The 25,781-nt window shown below is 36.8% G+C and overlaps 1 protein-coding gene across 1 annotated transcript; it reads right to left on the bottom strand.

Moving 5' to 3' along the window:
* Positions 1-15,957: 15,957 nt before the first annotated feature.
* LOC140172005 (monocarboxylate transporter 7-like) lies at positions 15,958-23,116 on the bottom strand. Its single transcript, XM_072195353.1, is given in 6 exon segments — positions 15,958-16,212; positions 17,034-17,539; positions 17,542-17,916; positions 21,341-21,403; positions 21,405-21,489; positions 22,895-23,116. Coding segments are annotated over 6 exon segments (1,443 nt in total). The 5' UTR covers positions 23,103-23,116; the 3' UTR covers positions 15,958-16,006.
* Between the last annotated feature and the right edge of the window lie 2,665 nt (positions 23,117-25,781).

The following is a 25,781-nucleotide window of genomic DNA, read 5'->3' as shown; positions in this document are numbered from 1 at the left end:
TTTAGAATTGGGTAAAAGAAATCATAAAAGTACTGTCTTTCAGAGGGAACGTTAAGCCGTCGGTCCCGTATGCAGAGAGCCATACATGTACTGTACATGTATCTCACAGCCAGTTTCGATAAGAGTATGGTGTTAACCCCTAACTGTTCCCAACCCGGTGTTCAAATGGACCCCAATGGAAATAAGCTTTCTTGGGTTATCCAGAGTTGTCAAAACAAAACCCAACAAATCAAACCAGGCAACCAGTCACTAAGGTCAGAACTTCTGCTAAGTACGCTCACACTTTTGAAATGGCACATACACTTTTGTTCAAGAATTAAAAATAGCAACACTGAACAGCAGTATATCTCCAGCAAATAGAATACTACAATATTGTATAGCAGGACATTTACATGGGATTTAATATTTCGCATTCGAACAGGCAGCCACTAATTTTTAAACCGCAAAAATATTTACTACACATAGTACTTAATGTGAATATATTTGAAAACACAAATTTAAAACTCGCTAAACTGTCCAGAATACATAAAATTGCACAAAATTAACCCATCGAAAATATCCCAATATACAGTATTGCTTCAATAAGGTTGTTGACCTCTTTTACAATCAGATAATAAACAAGTCAATACAAAATTTATCATAAACTTGTGTTTTTATTAAAAAGTGTGCTGATAACATACATAGCACAAGATCTCATGCATGCTATACATGTAATAAGGATGCTGATACCCTGATATAAATATAAATTCATAGTGAAGTTCAAACCTTTTAGATTGGTGCACTTTTCAAAATAAATAAATAAATAAAAGGGTATTATGCAGTTTCCTTTGTATCCAAAGCAGTAAAACTAATATTTAAAAATGTTTTACTGCTGGGGACAAATTTATTATTATTATTACAATATTTAAAATGTTTTTATTGCTAGGGCACATTATTTGGATTATTAGGCCTAGAAAAAAAAAAGTTGACTCGCCCTTTAGGTGCCAACACCTGGGTCAGTCTGTTGATTTCAGGTTTTTTTTTTTTTAATTTCTGCAAAATTCAACATGAAACGTAATGCTGCAACTTATTGACTTTATTGTCAGTTTTGCTATACTAGCTGCAGTGTATCTGTAATTGAAGCGTGACCTAAGCGCATGGCTCTGTGTTGTTGGTAGGACACTTTCTTTATAACATTGTGGTGGTGTTATTTTTCATTCAATGACTTAGATATTCAGATCATCATTTGCTGAAATTTGTTGTGATTACCAATATCTTTTCAACAGGGTTTATATGAAACGCAAACACAGAAATCGAGTCAGAATTTGTTTATACCGCAGTTAAGGGCTGGGGTAACGACGTTGACACAGTATTTATTGTGGGACCTGGGAGCACATCAGACACATCAAATTGCATCCTATTATGAAGAATGTCCTTCTGATATCAAATAATTTAGATTTTTTGAAATTGGCGATATAATACAAATTTTATGGCAAATTATTAAAAGTCCGAAGATTTTCGAAGTCCGAAAATTAAACACCTTTTGCAGACAGGTAACACACATGATTAGGAAATATTTCCAACCGAGTTTGCTAAATCACCACTGCCAGCAGTAAATATGAATATTTTTTTCCGAGCAGCTTACAATTTTTATGCCTTTTGGGAAACTTTATTTATATCGTCAATACGGCAGGTCAAAATTTTCATATAATCGTCGCATATTCATCAATGATTCATACACTTTAAGTACATAGCATTAGATTTATGAAGACTTACCTAGTTTTGATGAAAATATGCATTTTGACATGACACTCGGGGACGAATAGCTACGAATACAGCCGGAAGACAATTTGTAAATATAACAGCTGAATGCTGCGACTTTCACACCCAACCATTTACACATCGGTTGTTTTATTTCACACCGTCCTTCTGTGCTTCCGTCTTTCCGTCCGGATGCGATATCTCGGGCATCAATGGACGGATTGACTTCAGATTTTCAGGATAGGTGGGTCATGGTCAAAAACTCTGGCTACTTTTTTTTGGGTGAGATTCAAGGTCATATACTGAGGTAAAAGGTCATTTGAGGTCAGAGGGCCCATTTTCCTTATTTACCTCTTTTCTCAGAGACTGGGGGTCGCACGTTCGTGCATCTTGACCCCAGACAGAACACGTTTATATTGGTTAGTGGGTCAAGGTCTCCTGAGGTCATGCAGGGGTCATCTGAGGTCAAATTAGCAAAAATAGTCATATGGCCATGAAACTTGGTAGGTACAGTCAACATTTAGAGGCAAATTTTTGGAAGGTCATGTTGGGGTCACCTAGGGGTCACCTGAGGTCAAATTATTAAAAACTCGTATGGGCATGAAATTTGGAGGGTACAGTCAACATTCAGAGCCTAATTTTTTGAAGGTCATTTTGGGGTCATCCAGGGTCACCCTAGACTACCCCGTAGTCCACTTGCCCATTGTGCATACTCTGGATATTGTATTTAAGCTTAAAACTGATTTAATTAATGTGTGCACAATTGATAGATTTTCACATCTGATCAGTCACCCTACTCCCTCTGTTTGTTAGCTTCCCAAGTGGACTACTGACATTGCCTTGCGGTTAAGATTTTTAACACGGGACTCTATGGAGAGTTAGGGGTGGTGCAATAATTATGTGTACCCCGGGGGGGGGTGAATTCTCAAAATGGTCTGCCAAAAATCGCTTGCCCCCCCCTTTGGCCGTGCTAAAAACCTTTGCCCCCCTTTCGACGTGCCAAAAACCTTTGCCCCCCCCTTTGACGTGCCAAAAATCTTTGCCCCCCCTTACACATGCAAGATTTTGGGGAACCTGAATTGAAAACCTTAAATTGTCTAAACATATAATGCGAGCGCAGCGAGCAGGAAATTGTGCATATTTTAACATGTTCGTAACGTTTTCCTACGCCTTTTTAGGGCGTAATATAGAAACGCTGCCCAAAATATCTGTGCCAAAAATTGCTTGCCCCCCTTTCGACCTGCCAAAATTGCTTGACCCCCCCTTTCGACCTGCCAAAAATGCTTGCCCCCCCCTTTTGGCCTGCCAAAAATCTTTGCCCCCCTATAATTCACCCCCGGGGTACACATAATTATTGCACCACCCCAATTTCTGGCCTAACTAAAATTGGGCATGATGTAATGCATCTTAAATGGATCTGCCTTGTGATTGGTCGCCCATACCTCGCTATGGTTTAAATCGTCTGGGCCCGCGCCATTACACCGTAAACAACTGTTTGTGGTATTAGCGGCGCTTTTGTGTTGACGCTGAAAGTTAATCTCTCATCAAACATCTAGCTGCGTACTTGTGGTTAATGGACTGATAAACAAGTATGCTTGACAGTGTGTTTTTAGAGAGCAAAGTCCAGGGGGTAAAGTTCTGCTTACAATTCAAAGTTCATAGTCGAAATTTCGGGGTTCGCTATCAATAAACTGGTAGATTCCAAAATCAGAATTGTTCAGTATTAAAGTGAGCCGTTATGATTATGCAAGATAATGTTGCATTCAATTACTTTTGTCACTAATCGTCTGATATTTTTAACTCTTTATGACCATTTTACTATTGAATACTTTAATTTTAATAAACATCAGTATAATTTTGAGTTCAACGAAATGGGTTCATCATGACTAATAATAACATATTTTTAATAAATTTCGACTATGGCATAGTCTAGGGTCACCCAGGGGTCATCTGAGGTCAAATTAGTAAAAACTGTCGTATGGGCATGACATTTGGTGGGTACAGTCAATATTCAGAGCTAAATTTTTGGAAGGTCATTTCGGGGTCATCTGAGGTCATCCAGGGTCATCTGAGTAAAACTGTCGTATGGGCATGAAACTTGGTGGGTACAGTCAACATTTAGAACCAATTTTTTGGAAGGTCATTTTGGGGTCACCAGCGGTCATCTGAGGTCAAATTAGTAAAAACTATCGTATGGGCATGAAACTTGGTGGGTTCAGTTAACATTTAGAGCCAAATTTTTGGAAGGTCATTTTGGGGTCATCTGAGGTCAAATTAGTATAATTACTATATGGGCATGAAACTTGGTGGGTACAGTGAATATTTAGAGCCAAATTTTTGGAAGGTCATTTTGGGGTCACCCAGGAGTCTTTGAAAGGTTGTTTTGGGGTCATCCAGGTGTCATCTAAGGTCAAATTTAGTCTCCTCTTTTAGGCTTGAAGCTTTGTATCAACTTGTGAATTCCACATCACTCCCTTTGGTGGAGGCATCACGGTCAACGCTGTGCGTCGAAAATCGTGACATCCGAGAACCGCGGTCCATCTAGTTAAATATATTTCTGGGGAAAGAGCCCTAATTTATAATTTAAAATCTTTATTCATGAAAACATACCTGCAATTTGAAATTAAGTGCAGAAAAATTTTAACAGAAATAAATATAAATTTCCACATTATTATTAGAAATGATATAACTAACGCTTTAATTTCAGACATATGAATTATTTTTCATGAAAATGCAATGTGACAGCAATGGTCTATATGCAATGCGTGTGTATTACAGGGATGTGAGAGTTCCTCTTTTCAGCTGATTTTCTCTTTTTTTTGTTGCCAAAATTTACGTGTTTTTCTTTTATTTTCAGCCCATATTTGGCGTTTTTACCCTGATTTTACGCTGTATTTAGTGATTTTCCTCGTTTTTGGTCTGTGGCCTCTCACACCCCTGGTACTAAATAAACTTAAGTTATGTGCATCGTATCATTATATCCACAGACCGCAGTTAGTCCGTGCACATCGTGCATTTAGGCCTTTGGTTTATGAATATCAATTTTCTTCAGTCAAAACGCATTCCCGGAGCACATTATAGGCCTACCGGACATATAATCAAACCGGAGAGCACCATCAGCATAATAGGCCTGCCACTTGTTTATAATTAGTACACACCTGGGACGGGTTTCAAGCAATCGATCATGCCACTATCCGCGGTATAAAAAGGGGTGGAAAAGTGCACAAGAGTGTGTAATTGAATGGGAGTGAAATTGCGAAGGTGCGAAATGTCCACACGGTGTAGACTACGAGTTACTTTTAGTAGCTAAAATGGGCGTGTAGTCCAACGACGGGTTCACATCACAAAACTTGGATTTATTAATTTATTTTATACTTTGAAACACTATATGCACTTTATTGATAGTTAATATATTATTTACCGATATAATACGGTAGGCCCTACTTGTATTTGATTTGGCATCGTAAATTGCTGGATTTTCGATCAAACAGTATTGATCACTTTTGCTAAGAATATTGTGTAATAAAATCACTCGTAATTCAGCATGGTGGTGTCCAGTATAGTTGTTTGGTCGCTTACGTATTGATCTAGCATCCCGGGTTCAATTCCCACATACGGCTTATTGAATATAATTATCATCTGTTCATCTTTTTTCAATTACGAAAAGGAAAAACTATATTGTGAATCAAGATGTGTGATTATTTATAATTTATTAGCCTATTTTGCGCTCACTTTTAGTTCATACTCTTCTGTGGCTATTCCGTTTAAAGACAAATCTCCCTCTGGAATCTACCGGCGGATGGGTACAGCTGGGTGCATTCTACTGCCCTTAAACAAACAAAACAAATATTTTGAAATTATAAACCAAAATATCAAAATCTGACATTAAAAAAAGGAAAAAGAAAAAAGCCTTTACACAAAATAATATCCCTTTTTTTGCCCAAATATTTTTTGCCCAAATATTTTTTGCCCAAGTTGCTTGCATCAAGGTACAGCACTTCCATGAAAAAGGCACATATAATCATATCACCCGTTATTATTTGCATGACAGCTGCTTGGAACCAGAAAACTTAAAAATGTAGCTAGAAAATGTCTACTTTTTCAGTACCTTTAATTACAGTGTATCTTCAGTGTATAGAAGATTTAAATTTTAATTTGCATTTAATGTTTTGCAGCGATGATTTGTAACATCATCAATTTGGTCCACTGTCACATGATCCAGGTACAAGTTTGGGTCCAATCGGCAATTTCCAGTACAAATTATGTACCTAACTGCTCCAGTAAATAATCAAGAAGTATAAATAAACCAATCTATTTGACAGTATTTTTTAGGGGTTTAAGCACCCCCCTGTCTTGACCAGTGATTCAAGATTTATCATTTTTATTATGATTATTTTGATTGTATGCAAGGCAAAAAAAGGTTTGTCTCTGGTCTCACAGGAGTTTGCAAATGCAATATAATGTGGTATGCAGGTAGGTTTTTTTTCTGAATGATGATTTTTCAATATTTTCGGACTTGTTGATGATTTTGCTGGATAATTTCTTTAAAAACAAAAAGAAAGAAACTAGGAATATTTTTTTATGAATGTGCATGGGTGGCCAGAAATAAACTTTTTTTTTTGTCAAGTCAAAATTTAAAGCAGAGTGTCCCGGCTACACCCCATGCCCTAAATTCTCCTCTGATTCTGAGAGTTTCACTTTTTGTGCCTCATATGCTACTAAAGCAGAATGAAACAAATACACCTCGTTCAAGGGATCAAAAATAAGGTGCATGATTTTGGTGTTTACTTCACCAAAAGCTGTAACAAGCACTGGAGAGTATACATCTAATGTATCGTTATCTTCCATCCACTTGTGCATAAAAGAAACGGCCAACCACTCGACTGAATTAATTACAATAATGTAAATCAAAGTAAACTCCGCAATTTTAGGAAGTTTTTGTGTTGATCTGTGTACATAATGAGCTGACATTATAAATTGGGTTTGTACCCACATACGCATTAGACTTAAAGGTGTGTAAATGATGTACAATGTATCGTTTGTTTGAATAGCGGCAATGAATTGTAAAATTAGATATGTGAATTGTACAGCAGCTGTAAGAAGCAAAACATAACCTTCGGTAGAAAATTGATTTATCTTTGCAATGTTTTCTGCACTGTTTTGCAACTTTCTGAGTGACACTAGAGTGGATACCATTAAAGGTACAAAAATCACTACCAAAATGCACTTCAGTAATAAATTCCGAGTTGTTTTCTTTATATTGTTCTCTGTGAATGGCCCAAGAACTAATGTTATCCCAGCAACACAAAAGGAAATTCCCATTAATATCGAAAGTGCAACAGCAATGCGTTTTTGAAGTCTGTGACGACGTAGATCCTGAGCTTGTCTTACGTGTGTAATAATGGATGAAGTTTCAGCATCAAGAATGGCTCCATAATCCTGGTTCTCGTTCATTTGTGATGTTTGATTAGATTCCTGATCATATACCGGTATATCTAAATGTGGTGGTGTATCTTGTCTCATAGTGTGCCATAAGCTTAACAGACAACTCAATGATATTGTGAAAAACTCAACGAAGAAAGGCTGCAGGAAAGTTCCTGTTATTTCCAAAATTGTTTCAAAGTCCAACTTGCGCATGGTAGAGTTGTTTGAAACACGACTGGGCGAGCTATGTACAGATATATGCCATAGTGGTCTGATGGTTATGAATACCCATGAACAAACATCTCCTCCAATAATGAAAGCGATAGCATAATGAAACCATTGATAATTTTTCAAATTGGCACCAGTGTATTTACGAAGAAAAACAATATACACAATACAGCATACGAGTAGGATACACCTATCTATGAGTTGTACTTGATGTATCAGTTCTTCCTGCTCAAATGCTAGTATTTGAAGTATATTACATACGATATACAAAATGCTTCCAATACCAAATAAGCCAATCTGAAAGGACGAAGAATGATTTGCTTCCGTATGATCAAGTTGTGATGATAATTGAACATGGGCATTTGACGTTATGTGGTGGTGATGTGTGATGGTTCCGCTATCAACCCAACTCCTATACTTCCATATGAACCCCAAGCAAATCAAAATCATAAGAGACATGTAAATATAACCAAAGTAGTAAGAAGTTAAAATTAAGTTAATTTTGAACTGGTCGTGAGTTAGAAGTGGAGCTAAAGCAATTGCGACGCCACAGCTTGCAACTAGAAATGCAAGTATAGATCCAGGATAAGAGTTGCCATGGTTTTTGTATGGCTGTAACTCAATCAGAGAGGTCTGTCTTCCATGGTACGCCATCTGAAATAAAAATTATATAAAAACATTACAATGGATAAAAACAGAAGATTTTATACAGCATCCCAGCATGCAGCAAACACAAAGCGATTTACAGAAAAATTTTTAAGGGGGAAAGAAAACCCTGAAATGTTAACGCTATTGACCAATTGACATGTGACGTCATTGCCTGGCAGTATGCGCACAAATCAAGGCAATTTCAATTGTTCTGCAGTGTGCATGCGCATCGTATTTTGCTCATTGCATGTGCATTTTAAATCGCCCACCACATTTCAAAAAGTACAAGAAAGCCATTGAACAGTCTAGCAGTTCATTCAAGCATATCAATAGACCAGTCCCTATCGCCTTTGTTGATTTAACAATGATGTCAAGTGGTCTATATTGCTGCAGGTTATACAGATGGAGCTATGGTAAAGTGTGAATTCTGATTTTAGCTCGGTCACTGGGAGCACACCAGATTGCATTCTGAATATAAGGAATGTCTTGATAAAAGTATCAGATAATTTGGATTTTTTTTAAATTAAAAAATTGACATTTTTGACATTTCATAGTCCTCAAAGTAAACTTTATACATGTGTAGCTGGGAGGAAAAGCCGACCATCATATGAACATTTTGACCTTTCATACAAGATATACAATGAAGTTTTATAAAAGTCAGGAAACTAATTTGCACATGTACATTTGTACTTGGATCACTATGCAGGGTGCATGGACTGTTATGACCTGGAATATATATCCTCCCTGGTAGATTGGGTGAAATGGTCATAGGGGTTGCACTGTACCTGTACCCCTGGAGCACAGGACTTACAATGTGTAGGTGGTCAGTTCAAATCCTGCTTCAGACAATAAATTATAGAGAAAACAAGATATAGTTTTACCTTGTCCAACGTAATTTAAAAGATGTTGATTAAATCAAAAGTAAGCTGTTGTGTTTGTTGCACAGCTCCATAGCAGCACAGTGGAATCAAATCTGTCTCTTCTTCGTAGATACTCACCAGAGTTTGTGATTCCTTCCTGAAATGTTACCCACTCTCAACATAGAATAATGAATTTATACACCAAACTTCCTCATTGCATATTTACCATAATTCATTAAAAATGGTTTTTTAGAGTCAATAGTGGTTGTGATTGTGGTGCATTTTTGTATCAGTTCAAATGCTTAAAGGCTTACTCAATACTTGCCCAACTAACAATCTTAATTTTTACTATAAACCACCATCGGCCTAATTGTATCATCAAGATCAAATCACACCAGGGGTAGCGTTTTAAGGGGTCTCGGGGTCCAGGACTCCTTGATTTGGCAGGTCCCGTGATTTGGACCCTTAATTTTGTGCGTCTGTGTAGAATTAGATGCCTGGACCCCTTTATTTGCCAATTTGGACCCCTGGACTCAGCAGGTCACCGCCAACCCTGAATCACACCCAAGTTGTCTTTGTATATTTCACCTTAGTAATAATAATAAGCCATAATCACCCCCCCCCCCCATGCAAATTTCTGTAAAAATATTGAAATCTGCCTTTTTTGAAGATAAACATTGCACCTGCCTGCTGCACCATCAAAATATAATGGGCCTGATAGTAATAATCCACCTGTAACACACAAATACATTGCAAGTCAGTCATCCAAGAAGTGGGTAGTGAACACCATGGTGCAGCTATGACTAAATTTAGATTTGAATGATCATGTGAGACTATTTTTTATTTTTGCATCTTTTTTTTTTAATGAACTTTGAATATTTCTGGTAAATGCACAAACATACACAAACAAAGATAATCATTTAAAAGCGTTCCTTTAATAATCAAAATCTGATACAAACATTTTATGCTCCAGTTCATTGCATTTCATGCTCTAATGGTTGCCTTTATACATTGTTTTTTTATGCACAAAAAGCTGGGAATTCCCAGTACAATTTTAGCAATCTTTGGTCACCACAGCACAGAAGAGACGCCTACGCTATATATAGGTTTTCCCGTCCAATTTCAAACTTTGGTCGTTCAGTTTAGTATAAGTGTCATTCCTTTTAGCGAAATTGAATGAAGCGCTTACATTCTCGATTTCAATTTAGCAAATGTGCAATCTATTTCATTTAATACGCATTTAAAATTCTAAATAGTGCACCCAATTTCGCACATTGTGCAGCAAATTTCGCAAATTGTGCAACCAATTTCACGTGGCCTTGAATTCAGAGCCTATTTGGAAATTCAAATTCATATATACGGAAACAAAATGGAAAAATGTTCAATCGAATTCGCAAAATCCAGAAGTTCTTAAATATTTTACAATGGTCAAATATAAAAATGCTATTTATCGTGTTTATATTGAACATTAGATGCATGTATCGTCAACATTGTTCAAACAAGCACGTTGCTAGGCCTATATTAAATGTGAAGGGAAAACGTATTTTTAAGTAATGTTTAAAATTGCCGTATGCATAGGCCTAGTAAAAAAGAAAATGAATTATAACTAATTATAATATAATTATTTAAAAGCATTTTCCCCGGTTTAGTTCAGAAACCAAAGTGATGTATGTCCCAAAGTTCAATCAAGCTCAGTCTAGTTAATCATATAAATTATAAAAATATAATGAAACTCTTCCTTTAAGTTAATGCTACTTCTTCTTGCGATAGGTCTTTTTTAAATCTCGTATTTTTAATTGTATAATATATATGTATCGTATGAGAATAAAAACTGAATGAACACAGTCAAAACAACATCCAGAAATTAAATAGCTAAGCATATATTTTGCAGTCGACTTATAAACATATCCTTCACATCACAACCTGTTTAATTAGACCCATTTCGTGTCCATTTCATTGTGTGAAAATCTGAACTGTAGGCCTATAATATTTTATTAATTTTTATTCGGGGGGGCACCGACCATGAAGGGGGAGACACCGGGTCTGATTGGGGGGGGGGGGGCACAAGCCGTTTTCGGCCATTTTCCTGTGGGATTTTTTAAACTTTCAGATAGTGCCCCTATACGCTACGCCACTGGATTAACTGACATGTTATTTTATTAATTTTTATTCGGGGGCACCGACCATGATTGGGGGCACTGGTCTGATTGGGGGGGCACAAGCCATTTTTGCCAATTTTCCTGTGGGATTTTTAAAAATTTCAGATCGATTGGAGGGCACGTGCCCAGCCCCCCCCCCCACCAACCCGCCCGGGGCCCTATGACGCCACGCCTACTGGATTAACTGACATGTTAAAGTGTTAATATTGCTAATTTTAATGCGTTCATGTGTTTAAAACAATATTAACATGTTACATTCGTATTCAAATTGTTTGTAAATGAACACTGTACCTAAAGTACAATTCTCATTACAAGCATTACCCATTAACACATTTGTGTGTTTATTCTGTGTTACATAGGGCTAGGCCTACTCACTTTTTTCTGCTGCAACGTAGACGTAGGGTCTATAATAGGCCTATGTCAGTATACTTAAATGCGCATAATTTCAAATTGAATTCCTTTTCGCTAATTAGAGTGTCAATGCATGAAATTGAAAATAGGATTAACAACGTTTCGCAGTCCCCCGTGCATCTTTGGCGAAATTGATTGCCTATTTCTTTAAATTAGACGTCTAATGGTGAAATTGAAACATTCGAGAACGAAATTGAATTCACAATAATGAATTGTTCTGATCATACATTAATTTGATTGAACTAAAATGAAATCGATTGCTCATAATGCGAAAAAGAAATCGGGATTCGTTGCGATCATTCAATCTTGCGCGAAAACGAATGACACTTTTATTAAATCGAACGCACAAGTTGCGAAATTGGCCAGGAAAACCTATATTTTACAAAAAATAGAATAGAAAAGAAAAAGGTGTCATATTTGTGACATACATAAATGTAAAAGTGCAGTGACAATTGATTACCTGCGTGGAAGAAGGGCCGAACTCCCAATTTTTTACAAAAATGAGTTAGACCCAGCATTTTATTGTCAGCAGACTGTTCTTCCTTGTGTGTGTGAAAGATGAGCCAAAATCCACTCTAAGTAGTCTTCCACGTACACTTCATCATGGTTTTCTTGGAAGAAGGGCCCAACTCCATGGAGTTGGGACCTTCCACAAATATTGAGTTAAAGAGGAATTTTGTTCATCCATGAAATGTGCTTTTCACTACCATAAACTTTCTTGCTAACATAGGGGAGAGCGGGAGTGTTCGCCCTAGGGGTAGGTTCGCCCACCCCTTGTTTCTCAGCACTACGGCTATCGGGGAATTTGGTGATGGCAAAAGTAGGTGACATAGGTCATTATAAATTTCTCATATTAGCTACGCGACATATAGGGATGTGTTCATCGAACTGCAGCCAAAACAAAAAAATTACACCCAAACGTAATTTTGTTTTGCATTAATAATGTTGTATTATCATTGATACATAAATACAGATGGTTTTAATGGATATCTGTATTGGGAACATATGGGATTTGTCAAAGATTTAATGCAGTTATAAATTCCTTATTCGATTTGTATTTTGCATACCCTGAAGAAAATACAAAAATGTGCACAAGGGGCTAGTTAAGCCCTTTTGAAGATGGGGCATGTTAGCCCTGTATCTTCCCAGGCGGACTTACCCCCAAACTGGAGGGCGGACCTGCCCCATCAGCGTATTATGCAAAATATTTATGATTATACCATTAAACAAGGTAAAACTAATGAAAAGCATGTTTTTTAAAGTTATGTGGTATCAGTATTACTCATACCACCGTTTATGTCCTAATCCATAATCTCCCCGAAGTTGTAAACATGATACGTTTACACTCACTTTGGACCCCTACATTTTACCCTGACCCGATACCTGCAACAAATTTAGTGATTCCCCAGAAGAGAATGAAATTCCTGTATACTCTTGCTAAATGTTTGCACTTAATATGTTATTGTTATGCTATGTTTAAACCTTTTTTTGTGATTAGGGTGAACTTACCCCACCTTATGGGCTTGAACCTGCCCCAATATGGGGCAATTTAGCCACTTTAAAACTTTTTTGTTTGCTCTATCCTGTTGCTATTGTAAGGACTATAGTGCTGGGATTGTGGCTGTATATAGCTAAGACATAGGGCTTTCACATGGGCTAATCAGGTCATCCCTAACCTTAAAATTGACATCGCTAGGCTGGTCAGAAAAATATAGGGCGAACACTCCCCGCTCTCCCCTATTAGATGCTTCTACTTGTGCAATTAATGGACAATTACCAAATTTCTGTAGCTATATATAACACATCTGCTTGCAGAACTGCCACTTGCAGTATATTAGTGGAAGAAGGGTTTAACTCCAGCTCGTATTAAGACCTGTACCATTACCATGGAAACATCATATATAATTTTGAATGAATGTAATACTGTATGTTCATGTATTAAAGGTCCCCTGCAGATGAAAACATTCTGTCTATAAAACTTTTCCAAATATTAATTTTTTTCTTAGTATCTCAAAAACAATTTTGATGGACTTGGGCCCTTCTTCCACTCAGTTATTAAATTCTACACTCATGTTGTACCACCTATATAATAATAATAATAATCAGTGAAGAAAAAAACACTAACTGGCCAAAACCGTCTAACCTGCTGAAACAATAGTTTGCAGCCAGACCAATTGGATACCAAATGAGCTTTGCAAAAGGGCTTTTCTTGTCATAAGAGTAACTCACATTTTAAACTAAGGAAAGCTAAAATTAGCTATTGTCCTGTTATTTGAGTAGGGCAAAGTACCTCTCTTCTTGAAAATCAGTATTTTTTAAACCCTACAAGCAAGTCAAGCATCACATAAGGGGGCTATGATTTTCTTCGGAAGGGGGGTCCGAAATAGACAGGGGGTCATAAATTGTTGGAAAGAGAAATAGGGGGTCATAAAAATTTTTATGACCAAAATGTAGGGAGTCACAAGATGACCACAGATAGTGTGTTTATTTTATTATCAATACAATTTTAGCCTGTTTGTATTGGTGGTGGTGGGGTCTGAAATAGGGGTTGACACCAACTTTTGGAACATTTGGGACCCCCTTCCGAAGAAAATGATAGCCCCCTAATTTACTTGCCTGGTCACAAAAACACCCCTTCTTATGTGTATTTTTGGTTTTGCACATGTATCTGATAATTATTGAGGGAAATATTCAGTCCATATCTTCATTAAATGTATTAATCTATTGGTAAAAACAATAAAATACAAAGAAACATTAAATCACTATTACTTGAACCAATTAGTCCAGTCAATCTAAACAAATTAGTGGTGTCACCCACCACTAATTGCAACAGAATTTTTTTCACTTTTATACATTTAAGAGATGTCCCTGAACATCATACCAAAAATATACTTGGTGGAAAGGTAGTTTTTTGCGGGAAAAGGTCATACAGGGGGCAAATTTCAAAATTGCTTTAATCTTTGTAAAAACTATACCAAAGCATTCCTCTAGTCTTAAGGATTCAGAAAAAGTATAGTTTGTCATATCTGTGATGTATCATTCTCAAGTTATAAGCAAAAGGTCAAAGGTCAAATTTTGGGCTCCACGTGGGTCAACTTAAAAAAAATGCTCGATCTCCTTAAAATGGTCTCAATGTGTTCGTACTTTAAAAACACTCCAAAATAAGAATAGTTTGCCGTATCTAGGATGTTTCGTTACCTAGGTAGCAGGATAAAAGAGGTCATTGACCATTGAACTCTATTGACCGTGACCTAGTTTTCGATGTTACGCACATGTAATTAAACAACCTAAACAGCACAAATATTCTTTAAATGAGTTATGTTTGCGAGCCGAACAATTTGAGACCATTTTGGTTAAAATCGGACAATTTTTAGTTTTTTGACCTCTGTTGAACCCAACATTTGACCTTTGACCTTTTCAGTTATAACTCAAGAACTGTACATCACAGCTATGGCAAACTATATTTTTTCTGAATCCTTATGACTAGAGGAATACTTTGGTATAGTTTTTAAAATTATTGGAGCAATTTTGAAATTTGGCCCCTGTATGACCTTTTCCCGCCAAAAACTACCTTTCCACCAAGTATATGTTAGTATACTTTATGTATGCTGTTCATGGGACATCTCTGACATTCATAGCAGTGAACAAAATTCTGTTGCAATTAGTGGCGAGTCAAAACCCACTTTGACTGGACTAAATGTGATTTGGCCCAATTTGAGAATGATCAGGAGCCCTTTTCAGGCTATTTCAAAAGTTAACCTTAAATGAACTTCAACCTCAGTATGTGACCTAGAACACCACCAATTGACCTTTTTTGGTCAAGTAAATCCCATGACCTTGAACACTACCAACTGACCTTTTTGGTAAATCCAGTAAGCCTTTGCGAGCACCGTATTCATTCCAAAAAGTGCCCATACCCCAATAAGCGCCCACCTAGAGTATATTCAATTTGCAAAAGGGTACCATTAATATTGAAGTGACTGATAGACATTGATACGTACAGTCATGACAGTGAAAAAGTCTTAGGTGTAAACTTGCAATACATTTACTGCATCAGAAAAGCTTCAAGAATGTCTCGGGGAGCTATTATAACGAAGGTAAATTTATCTCTAATAAACAGCCCTTGAAATAAGCCAAAATCTTCAAGGGTCATTCGGCTGGCCTTTGGATTCGAAATCTAAGGGCTCGCCAATTTTCACAGGCCTAAAATGTTAGAATGGTCCACATTTTGTGACACTTTGTAAGACTTCAGATTTACAAATCAACAGCTTGTAATGCATTATACCGATTATGAAATCATCAATGAGTCTTGACTTGCACAGTGGCAGGGCTACTGGGGCTAAAAGGGGGCATCCCCCCAATAAAATCATGTGAAATCAGCCGCTTTTTGGTGATTTTAGCCATTGAGCCCCCCCCACTCCCCTGCATAAATGTGAAAGAGGGGCTGAGCCCCCCCAGGAAAAGATCCTGGACACGCCTGTGGCAAATGTTGCTATCCAAGCCCTTACGGGTATTTTGCCAACTGATCAACTATTTTTAAACAACTTCAGACAATTTTACAGATTTTTTGGTCAATGACAGATCTGTGATAATCTCTGTTTTATGATTGTCGCATTGTGCTTGTTCTGTAAAACACTGCTTTATTTTTGGCATAGCAAGAAATAACACACTGATGGTTAGTTCAAATGCTGCCATGGTAAAGAATGCTCCACGGAAACTAGATGTCAGGTCAAAGGTCAAACCTGTCGATGAAAAGGGGGAAAGAGAGACAGAAAGTTAGCCTATAGAGAATAATTAATCCTTTCTTCAACAACTCTTCCTATACCTTTGTACAGGGGGCAACCATGATTAATCCATGATGTATGAACACTTTTACATACGGATTACGTGTGAGCGCATATAATTCACCATGCCTAGAACCTGTATTCGTATACATGTTTCAGTATTTTGGTGATAGTGGATAAACATTGCCGTTTTATTCTGTAGTTTAATTGCTGATATCAACCGAAAAATCAACAATCTTCTTGTAAGGTTAAGTGGCATTACTCAAAAATAACCATGTGAATTAGATGATATTTAGATTGTTTTTTTCCATGTTCATTCCTGAAAGAGATTTAATCATGTTTTACTGTTGTTCATCACCATTGAACAACTCACGTCCAGCCTATCTGCATGGTTTACTTCGCTTGTGCAGCTAAAGGCAACACGGATGCATCATTTTTAAATGATGATGAACAACGGTGAAACACAATTGAATCCCTAATTCTGCAAATTATCAATATTTTACTAAATTAGTAGTGGGAATTGAAATTTGTTTGTTATCAGTTTGTCATGCTCAGTTGCTTCTGTTTGTCTTGCTTTATTTTTTGAAAATAATAATTACGCCCAAAACTACATAGTGTTTGACAAAGATATAAAAAGTCATTTAAACTGAAGTTTACAGAGTGTATGGTAAAATAATTGAGAGGTACGCATTTTGCCCTAGATTGCAAACATGGCGGTGTCAGTTCTCTGCCCCTTTTTACAAACTCTGGCAATATGCACAACCCTGTTTTTAAAATACCTGTTAAAGGGCTTCCAATGACAGTCCCTACTCCTTGAAAGAAGTAACTCCATCCAGCAGCCTCGTTAAAGTACTCCTCATCCACATTCTCCTTCATCACCACTACAGCCAGTACAAATCTAGTTCCAATACACAATCCAACAACAGTGGAAAGAACACCCAAACCAGCAAACCCACTCACAAAAGCATAAAGGAACAAAGTCACTGCACATATGAAAGACAACAATGAGAACATCCCTGCACCTGTTATGATCTTACGATCAATAAACGGTCCGTGCGCAATTCTTCCGATAAACGTACCAAGACCGCCCAGAGATGATAAGAGTGCGGCATTGGACATGGTTAGGTTTTTGCTAACTCCGTAAGAGACGAGAAATAGTGTCCATCCACTGTATATTATACCCCATATCAAGAAACCAGTTAGGTAAACTAGTAAATGTTTTTCTTGCAGAAGTAGTTTGAATCCAAGGGAAGTAGTCATAGATTTGTAGCATCTCTGACAGTTCATACACACTTTGGAGCTGCTCTCTCTTTTTTACTTGTGATATTGTCAATACAAGAACCTTGTTTTCCAAGCTCTAAATTACAGTTTCTAGATTTTGGTGCCTTTTCTACCCCTGAATCATCCTCATGACTCTCACAATCTAAACATTGTAGTTCATGGTATACCAATTCTTCTGGAGTACTGTGGACCTTATCATAACATTTATCACTTAAATTGGAGCCATCATCCTTTGATTGAAGTTCCATATCAATTTGATCACTGACAGGTTTTCTGTTCACATGATGCTGATGTTTATGTAAAGGCTTCATAAGAGCACCTGCTGCAACCATGTTGTAAGCTATTGCAGCAACTATTAGAAAAGCACCCCTCCAACCATACCTGAAAATACAAAAAATTGTGGTGATGATTTGTGACCCGGCAGCACAAATGAGCCGTAAATTCCCTAAATTGTATTCTGAGTTACGGTGTAAAATGTGTACGAAGATCATATTTGTCGGTAACTTAAGCTGGCCCGACATCGATCTCATTTTGATAGTGAAACACTAATCAATTATCCTATTGTTGAAGTGGATAATAAGCTTCTACCTTAGATGGCTATAGAACTTTTAATAGCTCTGGTCTTTGTTTGCTTTTGCTAATTCCTGTTCAAGTGGTGGGTTACCAGGCATTGTATTTTGTATAGTATGCATAACCAACAATTAACAATGAGAGAACTTTCTTAAACCTTGTTGACTTGGGGACGATTTGAAATGACCGCCAATTATGACTGTTTGATATTTATTGCCAGCAATGTGGAAAAAGAGACACATGTAGAAACGAAAAAAGCTATAATTTTGTTGAAGGAGCAAAGTTTAACAAACCATAACCCCGCTTCTGGGTATCGTTTGAAGTCAAATGATATACCATTTTTAAGTTTATGATGTTTATTTTTTTTTTTTTAAATAAAACAAAATTGACCGGGGAGGAATTTACGGCTCATTCGCCGTGAACGGTCACATTTACAAATCAGAAAGTAACCTTAGATCTTATAATTGTAAATCATACACCCCCTGTGTAAGACTAATTACCTTAATATCATAGGCAGGGGGTGTGAAATAAAAAAACAAACAAACAATGCAGTGATTTATAGTGCGCTAGGCGTTGATCCACACGCCTCAGCACACTTCACAGGATGTCACTGACCAATACGGCCCCACATCATTCCATAAACCATTCAAAAGGGAAGTCATAGTGATGAGATACAGTTGACAACAAAGTACAATGTAATTTTTGCATTAATAAATACTTCTACTTCCCATTCCAGAAAAATACAGAACTAATTTTGTGGGATTAAAAAAATATTATCCTCTATTTCCCCCTTGAATATGAAATTTTCAGAAAAAAGGGGGTCATTCAGTATTGGCAATGTCAAAAATGGGGTGATTTTGTATGGGAGCGCCCAAAATTTCACATCATTAACAATCAAAAATAGCTTTTTACCCAATTTTACAGTACAAAATAGACAAAACTTTTTTTTCAAAATGCGTGCAAAGCACCGAAATTTCTATTTTGAGGACTAATTGTTCAAAAAAGGAGGGTCATTCAGTGTAGGCTACTGAAAAAACGGGATCTGCCACAAATACCAGGGTCATTTCATGGGCACATGACGTATGTCAATATATTGGAAACATAGCTAAATCCTAATCCTTAAGTTCGTCCTAACTAGCAATAAAAGTCAAATTTTAATATTTCACAAATAAGAGCCAAATACATGTGTTTTTTGTATGCTGTGACAACCAAGCCCAAAGACTTTATAACCAACCATTTAATTAAAAAAAAAAAAAAAAGTGAAAATTAGAGCAAAATTTCAGCATATACTCAAGATTTTTGGATTTTGTAACTCGATTGTCAGAAAACATGCCGAAAATGCATGATTTTGGCTCTTTTTTCAAGAGATTAGTAAAATAGTAATTTTTTTCTTTTATAAATGAATGATTACGATTGAGCTAAGTTTCATTTGGCAGAACTTGATAATATTTTTTTAATCCCAAAAATTAGTGCTGTATTTTTCTGGAATGGGGAGTAGTGTCAACAATTATGAAATTCATTTGTGACCTGATGAAGTGATCAAGTTCAAGAACAACTTTGTTAGTTTGCAACATTTGATTTGACCTAATTAGATAACTAATCTATATAGCTGTACTAATAAACATGATAGTGTTAGGAAAAGCAAACAACTATTTTATTTGCTATATGAGATGTTCTAATTATAGGTTAATAACTGTGTATTACTTGTTGAGAGAGAAATTTTGGACAAAACAATGCACATGCACTAAGATGTTGATGCGTCTAATTCATGAGCCTCGGAGGGAGGAGCTAGTGCATAAGATGCCTCAACGTCTAAGTGCAAGTGCATTACTTTGTCGACTCGGTAAATACTGTAACATGCAGTTTATACTCAATGACCCCTTTTTATTCCGTCACCAAAAGGCCCCCTCTTTTCAAGAATTTTAAGACAAATTTCTCATCGAATTACCCAGTTGTTTCATTATTTTTCTTCAAATTTTTCAAAAAATTTCGAATTTTGATGACATTTTTCAAAAAATTTCAGATTTTGATGAATTTTTGAACATTTTGCATCAACTTTTACACTGTCTCACAGAAAGACCCTCCTGTTTGGTAAGATTTTCCCCAGTCTCACCAAAAGACCCCCATTTAGGGGGCCTTCTCACTAAAAATCTTTTTAATTCCTAGTGTATCTTTTAATCATGTATTTATGCATATTTTCAATCATCCAGGTAGATTAAATAGTTGTACTGGATTGTAATTCTGCTCGGCTGGACTTACTGTTTGTGATGGCTGCAGTATCGTGTCGTGTCCGCGGCGTGTCGTCGGGCCGACTGGTCTTGGATTGGCTCTGTATTTCCTGACCTGTGGCGTCGCGATGGTAGATGTGATATATGTTGCAGGGAGGAGCCATCTTTGAATCACGAAGGGGGACTGCGCCACGGCTTGTCCGGGAGTTGCGATCCGACCATCAGGAGGTCCCTCGACGACTCTCGTGTGACGTCACATCTGCCGTTGTAGCGTCGCGAGTCAGGGGTATGGAGCCGATTCGGGATCAGTCTGTCTGGTGATGTGTTGTGGATGTGGCGTGGTGCCGTGACCATTATGGGTGGCGGGTCCGGTTGGGTAGGGTTATAGTTTGGTACAACTATCTTTTATCATGTTTAATATTATGTACATTGGCAAATTGGTTTTTAAACATTATTGCTGCAATATTTTGGTTGTTTTTAGATTACTTTTAAGGTGTTGTTTTTAATATACAGTGTCAATTTTATATTGTATATTTCATGTATGTGCATTTTCCTTTTTTAGTTGTTAATTGTAAAGCGCAATGGGGCATCTGCGATGCAAATTGCGCTATAGAAATATTGGTTTATTATTATTAAAACACTCCCTTTTTTGGTATCTTGGCTCTCACTGAAAGACCCCTAGTTTCAAACTGTTGTCCGCACATCCCCGTCACTTCCAAAGTCGAGTGCCCCACCAGCACTCATTATTAAATTGCTTTTCTGATTGGCTGCCATGTATGAGACCTGCTCTCACAAAAAGAGCAGAAAGTTATGCTAGAAAACAAAACAGTTCTTTGAAATATTGACTTTTGAACATCAAGTGAGGGAGCAGCTATGGCAAGTTATATATCATTTTAAAAGCTGAGATTATGAACTAGGACCTGAAAAATGAAGATTTGCAACTTTCCTCTCGTCCTGTGAGAACAGGTCTCATATAGAAGTGCATGAATAATTAATAAAATATCTACCTATCTATCAAAAGCTCAGCAAAAGGACTGAGAACAATCATTCCAAAAGCACCACCAGCAGTATAGCCCATTGGCAAGCGCAAACCTTTTGTTAACATAATCCCTGAGTGCTACTACAGCAGGGATAGCAAGAACACAATTACCAATACCTGAAAATAAAAAGAAAACCGTTACATATCTGTAAGCAAGATCTGAAAAATTCCTGCTGGATTAAGTAAATGGGGTCTCCCCGTCAGTCTGAAACACTGTCAGTGTCAGTCCGAATTTTTAGGGTTAGGGCTAGTGTTAGGTATGCTAACCCTAACCCTAATAAAAATTCGGACTGACAGTGGTTTGGATTGATAGTGGTTCAGATTGATGGTGTTTCGGACTGACGGGGATGTACCCGAGTAAATTTAATTTTTTCCCGCTGTTAGGTATTTTTCCAAACCACCACACAAAAATCTCGTCTTGACATCTTCAGACGTCAATATATAGCCTAAAATGTAAATATCTATAAAATTCTTCATCTTGACTGGGGAAAGATTTAAATTTTTTCATCATGATCACAAGCTCAATCACAAGGTTGTGGGTTCAAGTCACATTGCAGCCAGCATGTTGTGTCACTGTGCAAGACACTTAATCCTTGCCCCAGTTTTGCTTCACTCCACCCAAGTGTATAATGGGAGCTGTTGGGGTAGTCATGCCAGCACCGTTGTTGGCAGCCACAGGGTTTGATATATCCTATTGGCAGCAGAATTAATGCAAAGTGTGTTGAACAAATTGAAAAGGCACGATATAAATGCCCAAACAATGACGGCCTATAAAGTGCTCAAACAGTCTCTGCCTTTAAAAAAAGCCTTAAAACCCACCTGTTTCCGCTAACATAATTTTGCTTGATTCATTTTTCTTTTGTTTTTCAATTGATTCTTGTATATATTTTGCATATGTTATGGTTTTTCATGCTGTGATCTTTTGAAATGGTGTGTAACAAAAGCTCTCATGTATGTATGTATGTATGTATGTAAATGCGAACATTTCATTTAAAGCCAGAAGCTCACCTAATAATACCATACTGAAAGTTCAATGACTTGCTGCTTTGGCCCGACCAGCTAGAATTAAACCTGATGCAGAAAGAGCGCCCCCTACCATCACCATGACTCGGTAGTTGATCACCTGAAGTAGTGCTGCTGTAACTGGACCTATAAAAATAATCAGGGAGTTTATTCTATTTAGAAGACTTCATCTATTTCGTTCATTACTTACTCTCTTAATATAACATTTTCTTACAAAATAGATTAGTATTTCTTTGCCATAAAATGTTAGCTTTTACTGTCAGATATATCCCCTTTTAATTTTGAAACAACTAATGCAAAGCAAAGAAAATTGGAATTTACTACCAGCGCCAAGTACCTTTTAAATGACCAAAATACAAACATTTCTAAGCACATTACCCAATCAAAAAACACAAAATAAAACAAATATAAATTATCCCCGACATTCCGGAACGCCCCCAATTTTGAGTATTAGGTCCTGAAAGACCAAGACCTTATTTCACTATTTAAAACCACTTACCAAAAATAAAATTCAAGGCACCACTGAGACCAAAACTGAATCCCACCACACTTGCAGATAGTCCTAGAGTTTCCTGTAATACTGGTACAAATACTCCTAGTGCTTTGAAGGATCCCATCACTATGAATGATAACACAAACCTGGCAAATACTATCACCCATGCTCGACAACCACCATCTGGTGCTGCTGCTGGGATAGTGTTGAACATCTTATTGCTGAGCACCTTCTCCTTCTGAAACTATTAACTTTCTTGTTATTGAATATGCCATTCCTGTACGGCAAAGCATGTTTGAGCAACCAATTTTATGCGTATATCATTTAAACTGCACTGTTCATCCCCTGTTCATCCAATTCATTATTTCACCATATTGTTTTATAGTATAATACAATCTGCTCAACTTGGCAATCAGCCCAAAATAGATTGCATGCCTGTTCAGAACTGACTGCACACAGATAAGTCCATTTATACATTGGTATGCGGTGTTTTGTGATATGAACGGAGGAAATTCACTCAAAGAATGTGCTGAAAGTGGAGGGAATATATCTGATATCATACCATCCACTCCAGCAATGAGAATCCTTGGGAGCACACGACAGGGAACACACAGAACTGTCAGACCACCTGTGAATATAACACCAATAAGTGGGTTATCAGACCACCTGTCAAGTTGATAACCTACTGAACTCATGTTACTCTACATCCATGTATTAATAACAAGTAATAGCTGCCCTGTGTTGGATTTTCAATTACAATGTAATATTAAATACTTGATAAAGGAAGCAGAGGTCAAAAGACATGAGACAGCTATTACTATTAAAGCTTGTTTTTCTAATTACTGTCCAGACCACTGTCTGGCCAACACCTGTTGCTTTATGTTGTCAATCTATGTTTACAAACATACTGAGGTCATCACAGGACAGGGAACACACAGAACTGTCAGACCACCTGTAGTGATAATGAGGGGTACAAGTTGATATCGTTTGTAACCAATGTATAAGTGAGTTATCACACTCGTTGGGCTGCGCCCAACTCGTGTGATAACATACACATATTCTGACCCAAATATAATAAGTCACTCAACTGTACAGTACAGTGTACAGGTACATAACGACACAAAACACATATCATAAGTTGACTTGATTAAAAGTACCGTAGTTAGATCAACCGACCCGTGAATAATAGAAGTTATAGATCTAGATTTCTAGTCGGGACAGAAAGTTTGTTAAAATTAACATGGAGTCATTTTTTTTTATAAATAGTTAGGGGCTGTGAAATAATTATGTGAAAGGATGGCAAATTATCAATCTGCCAAAAAGTGCTTTGTCCCCCTTTGGCAGTGCCAAAAAATCATTTACCCCCTTTCGATGTGCTGAAAAATCTTTGCCCCCTCTTTGAACATGCCAGATCTTGAGAGAAATCAAAATTCAGAACCTAGTCTTTCAAACGATATTCAAGATTTACTGGACAGGATGAGAATGCTCTGTATTTTTTTCTCTAGAAATTCCGATTTTGTGAGGAAAAAAATCTAAATTGTCAAAATTCTTTAATAATTGCTTTTACTACAGTTCAATGAACTGCATTCAACAAGCTTTCAGGCTATTGACACCTGGCCAAAGTTCTGTGTATAGACCCCACAAACATTGGGCTATTCCAGTTGTATATATCCATAAAAATTGCTCTGCTGACCTGACAAACAAATTTGGCTGGGACATGTGCAAAATTACAACTAGGGTCAATTGGGTGTGTTTATTTCTTTTTTAAATCATCAAAATTTCTTAAGTATATTGTATTTTGTCATGCATTTTTTCCTTTACTTCCCTCACATTATTTTTAATCAAAGTAAATTACTTTCTGCCCAAAACAGCTGATTTTAGAATGCATACCACAATTTTGTCAAACTAATCCACTTTTGGCACTCCCAAAAAAAAAAACAGCATCACTTTATGCATAAAGCAAATTTTTGAAGATCCACAACTAATCCACTTTGGGCCAAAAAATACTGCACAAAGCAAATTTTAGAAAATCCACAAACAGACAAAACCTGGGTCGGTTGGGGTTTATTTTCATCGCCTTATTGCTTGAATGTAATGAATCATGACCAAAATGGTTCCTATGAGCTGAATTCAGGAAAAAAATGCAAATGAGAGAAACAAAGATAAAGTACCATATTCCTCAATTTGAGATATACTATTCCAGTTGAAATATATACGCAGGCATAAGAGTGACTTTTTTGAAAACTGCCTGAAGAATTTGGCCTTAAGGGATCTAGAATGAGCGTTTATGGCGTTTCGATAGTATTTTTTGTGGGACATGAGAGCACCTCAGATGTATCAAATTGCATTCTGAATACGAAGCATGTCTTTCTGATATCAAATAATTTTCATTTTTTGAAATTCACGAATTTGGCAAAAATTTGATATTTTTCGAATTTGATGTATAACAGTCCACGAAATAAATTTTATAAATCTAATGATATATTCTTAAAGTGTATGTAGCTGGGAGGAAAAGCCGACGATCAATTGAAAATTTTGACCTTTCATATTGAAGATATGGATTTTTTCCTAAAAAGACCTAATATTTTTTGGTGTTTTGGGAAAAAATTCATATCTTCAATATGAAAGGTCAAAATTTTCAATTGATCGTCGGCTTTTCATCCCACCTACATACACTTTAAGTACAAATCATCAGATTTATAAAGTTTACTCGAGTACTGTTAAATATCAAAAATATCAATTTTAATGATTTGCCATAAAATGTGTATTACATTGCGTAATTTCAAAAAATCAAAATTATTTGATATCAGAAGGACATTCTTCAGTATTCAGAATGCAATTCGATATGTCTGATGTGCTCTAATGTCCCACAATAAATACTGTCCAAACGTTC

The sequence above is a fragment of the Amphiura filiformis genome, chromosome 15 (genome assembly GCF_039555335.1).
Source record: "Amphiura filiformis chromosome 15, Afil_fr2py, whole genome shotgun sequence".
Classification (NCBI taxonomy): domain Eukaryota; kingdom Metazoa; phylum Echinodermata; class Ophiuroidea; order Amphilepidida; family Amphiuridae; genus Amphiura; species Amphiura filiformis.
The sequence above is the reverse complement of the archived record's forward strand: the minus strand, read 5'-3'. Positions and strand labels throughout refer to the sequence as shown.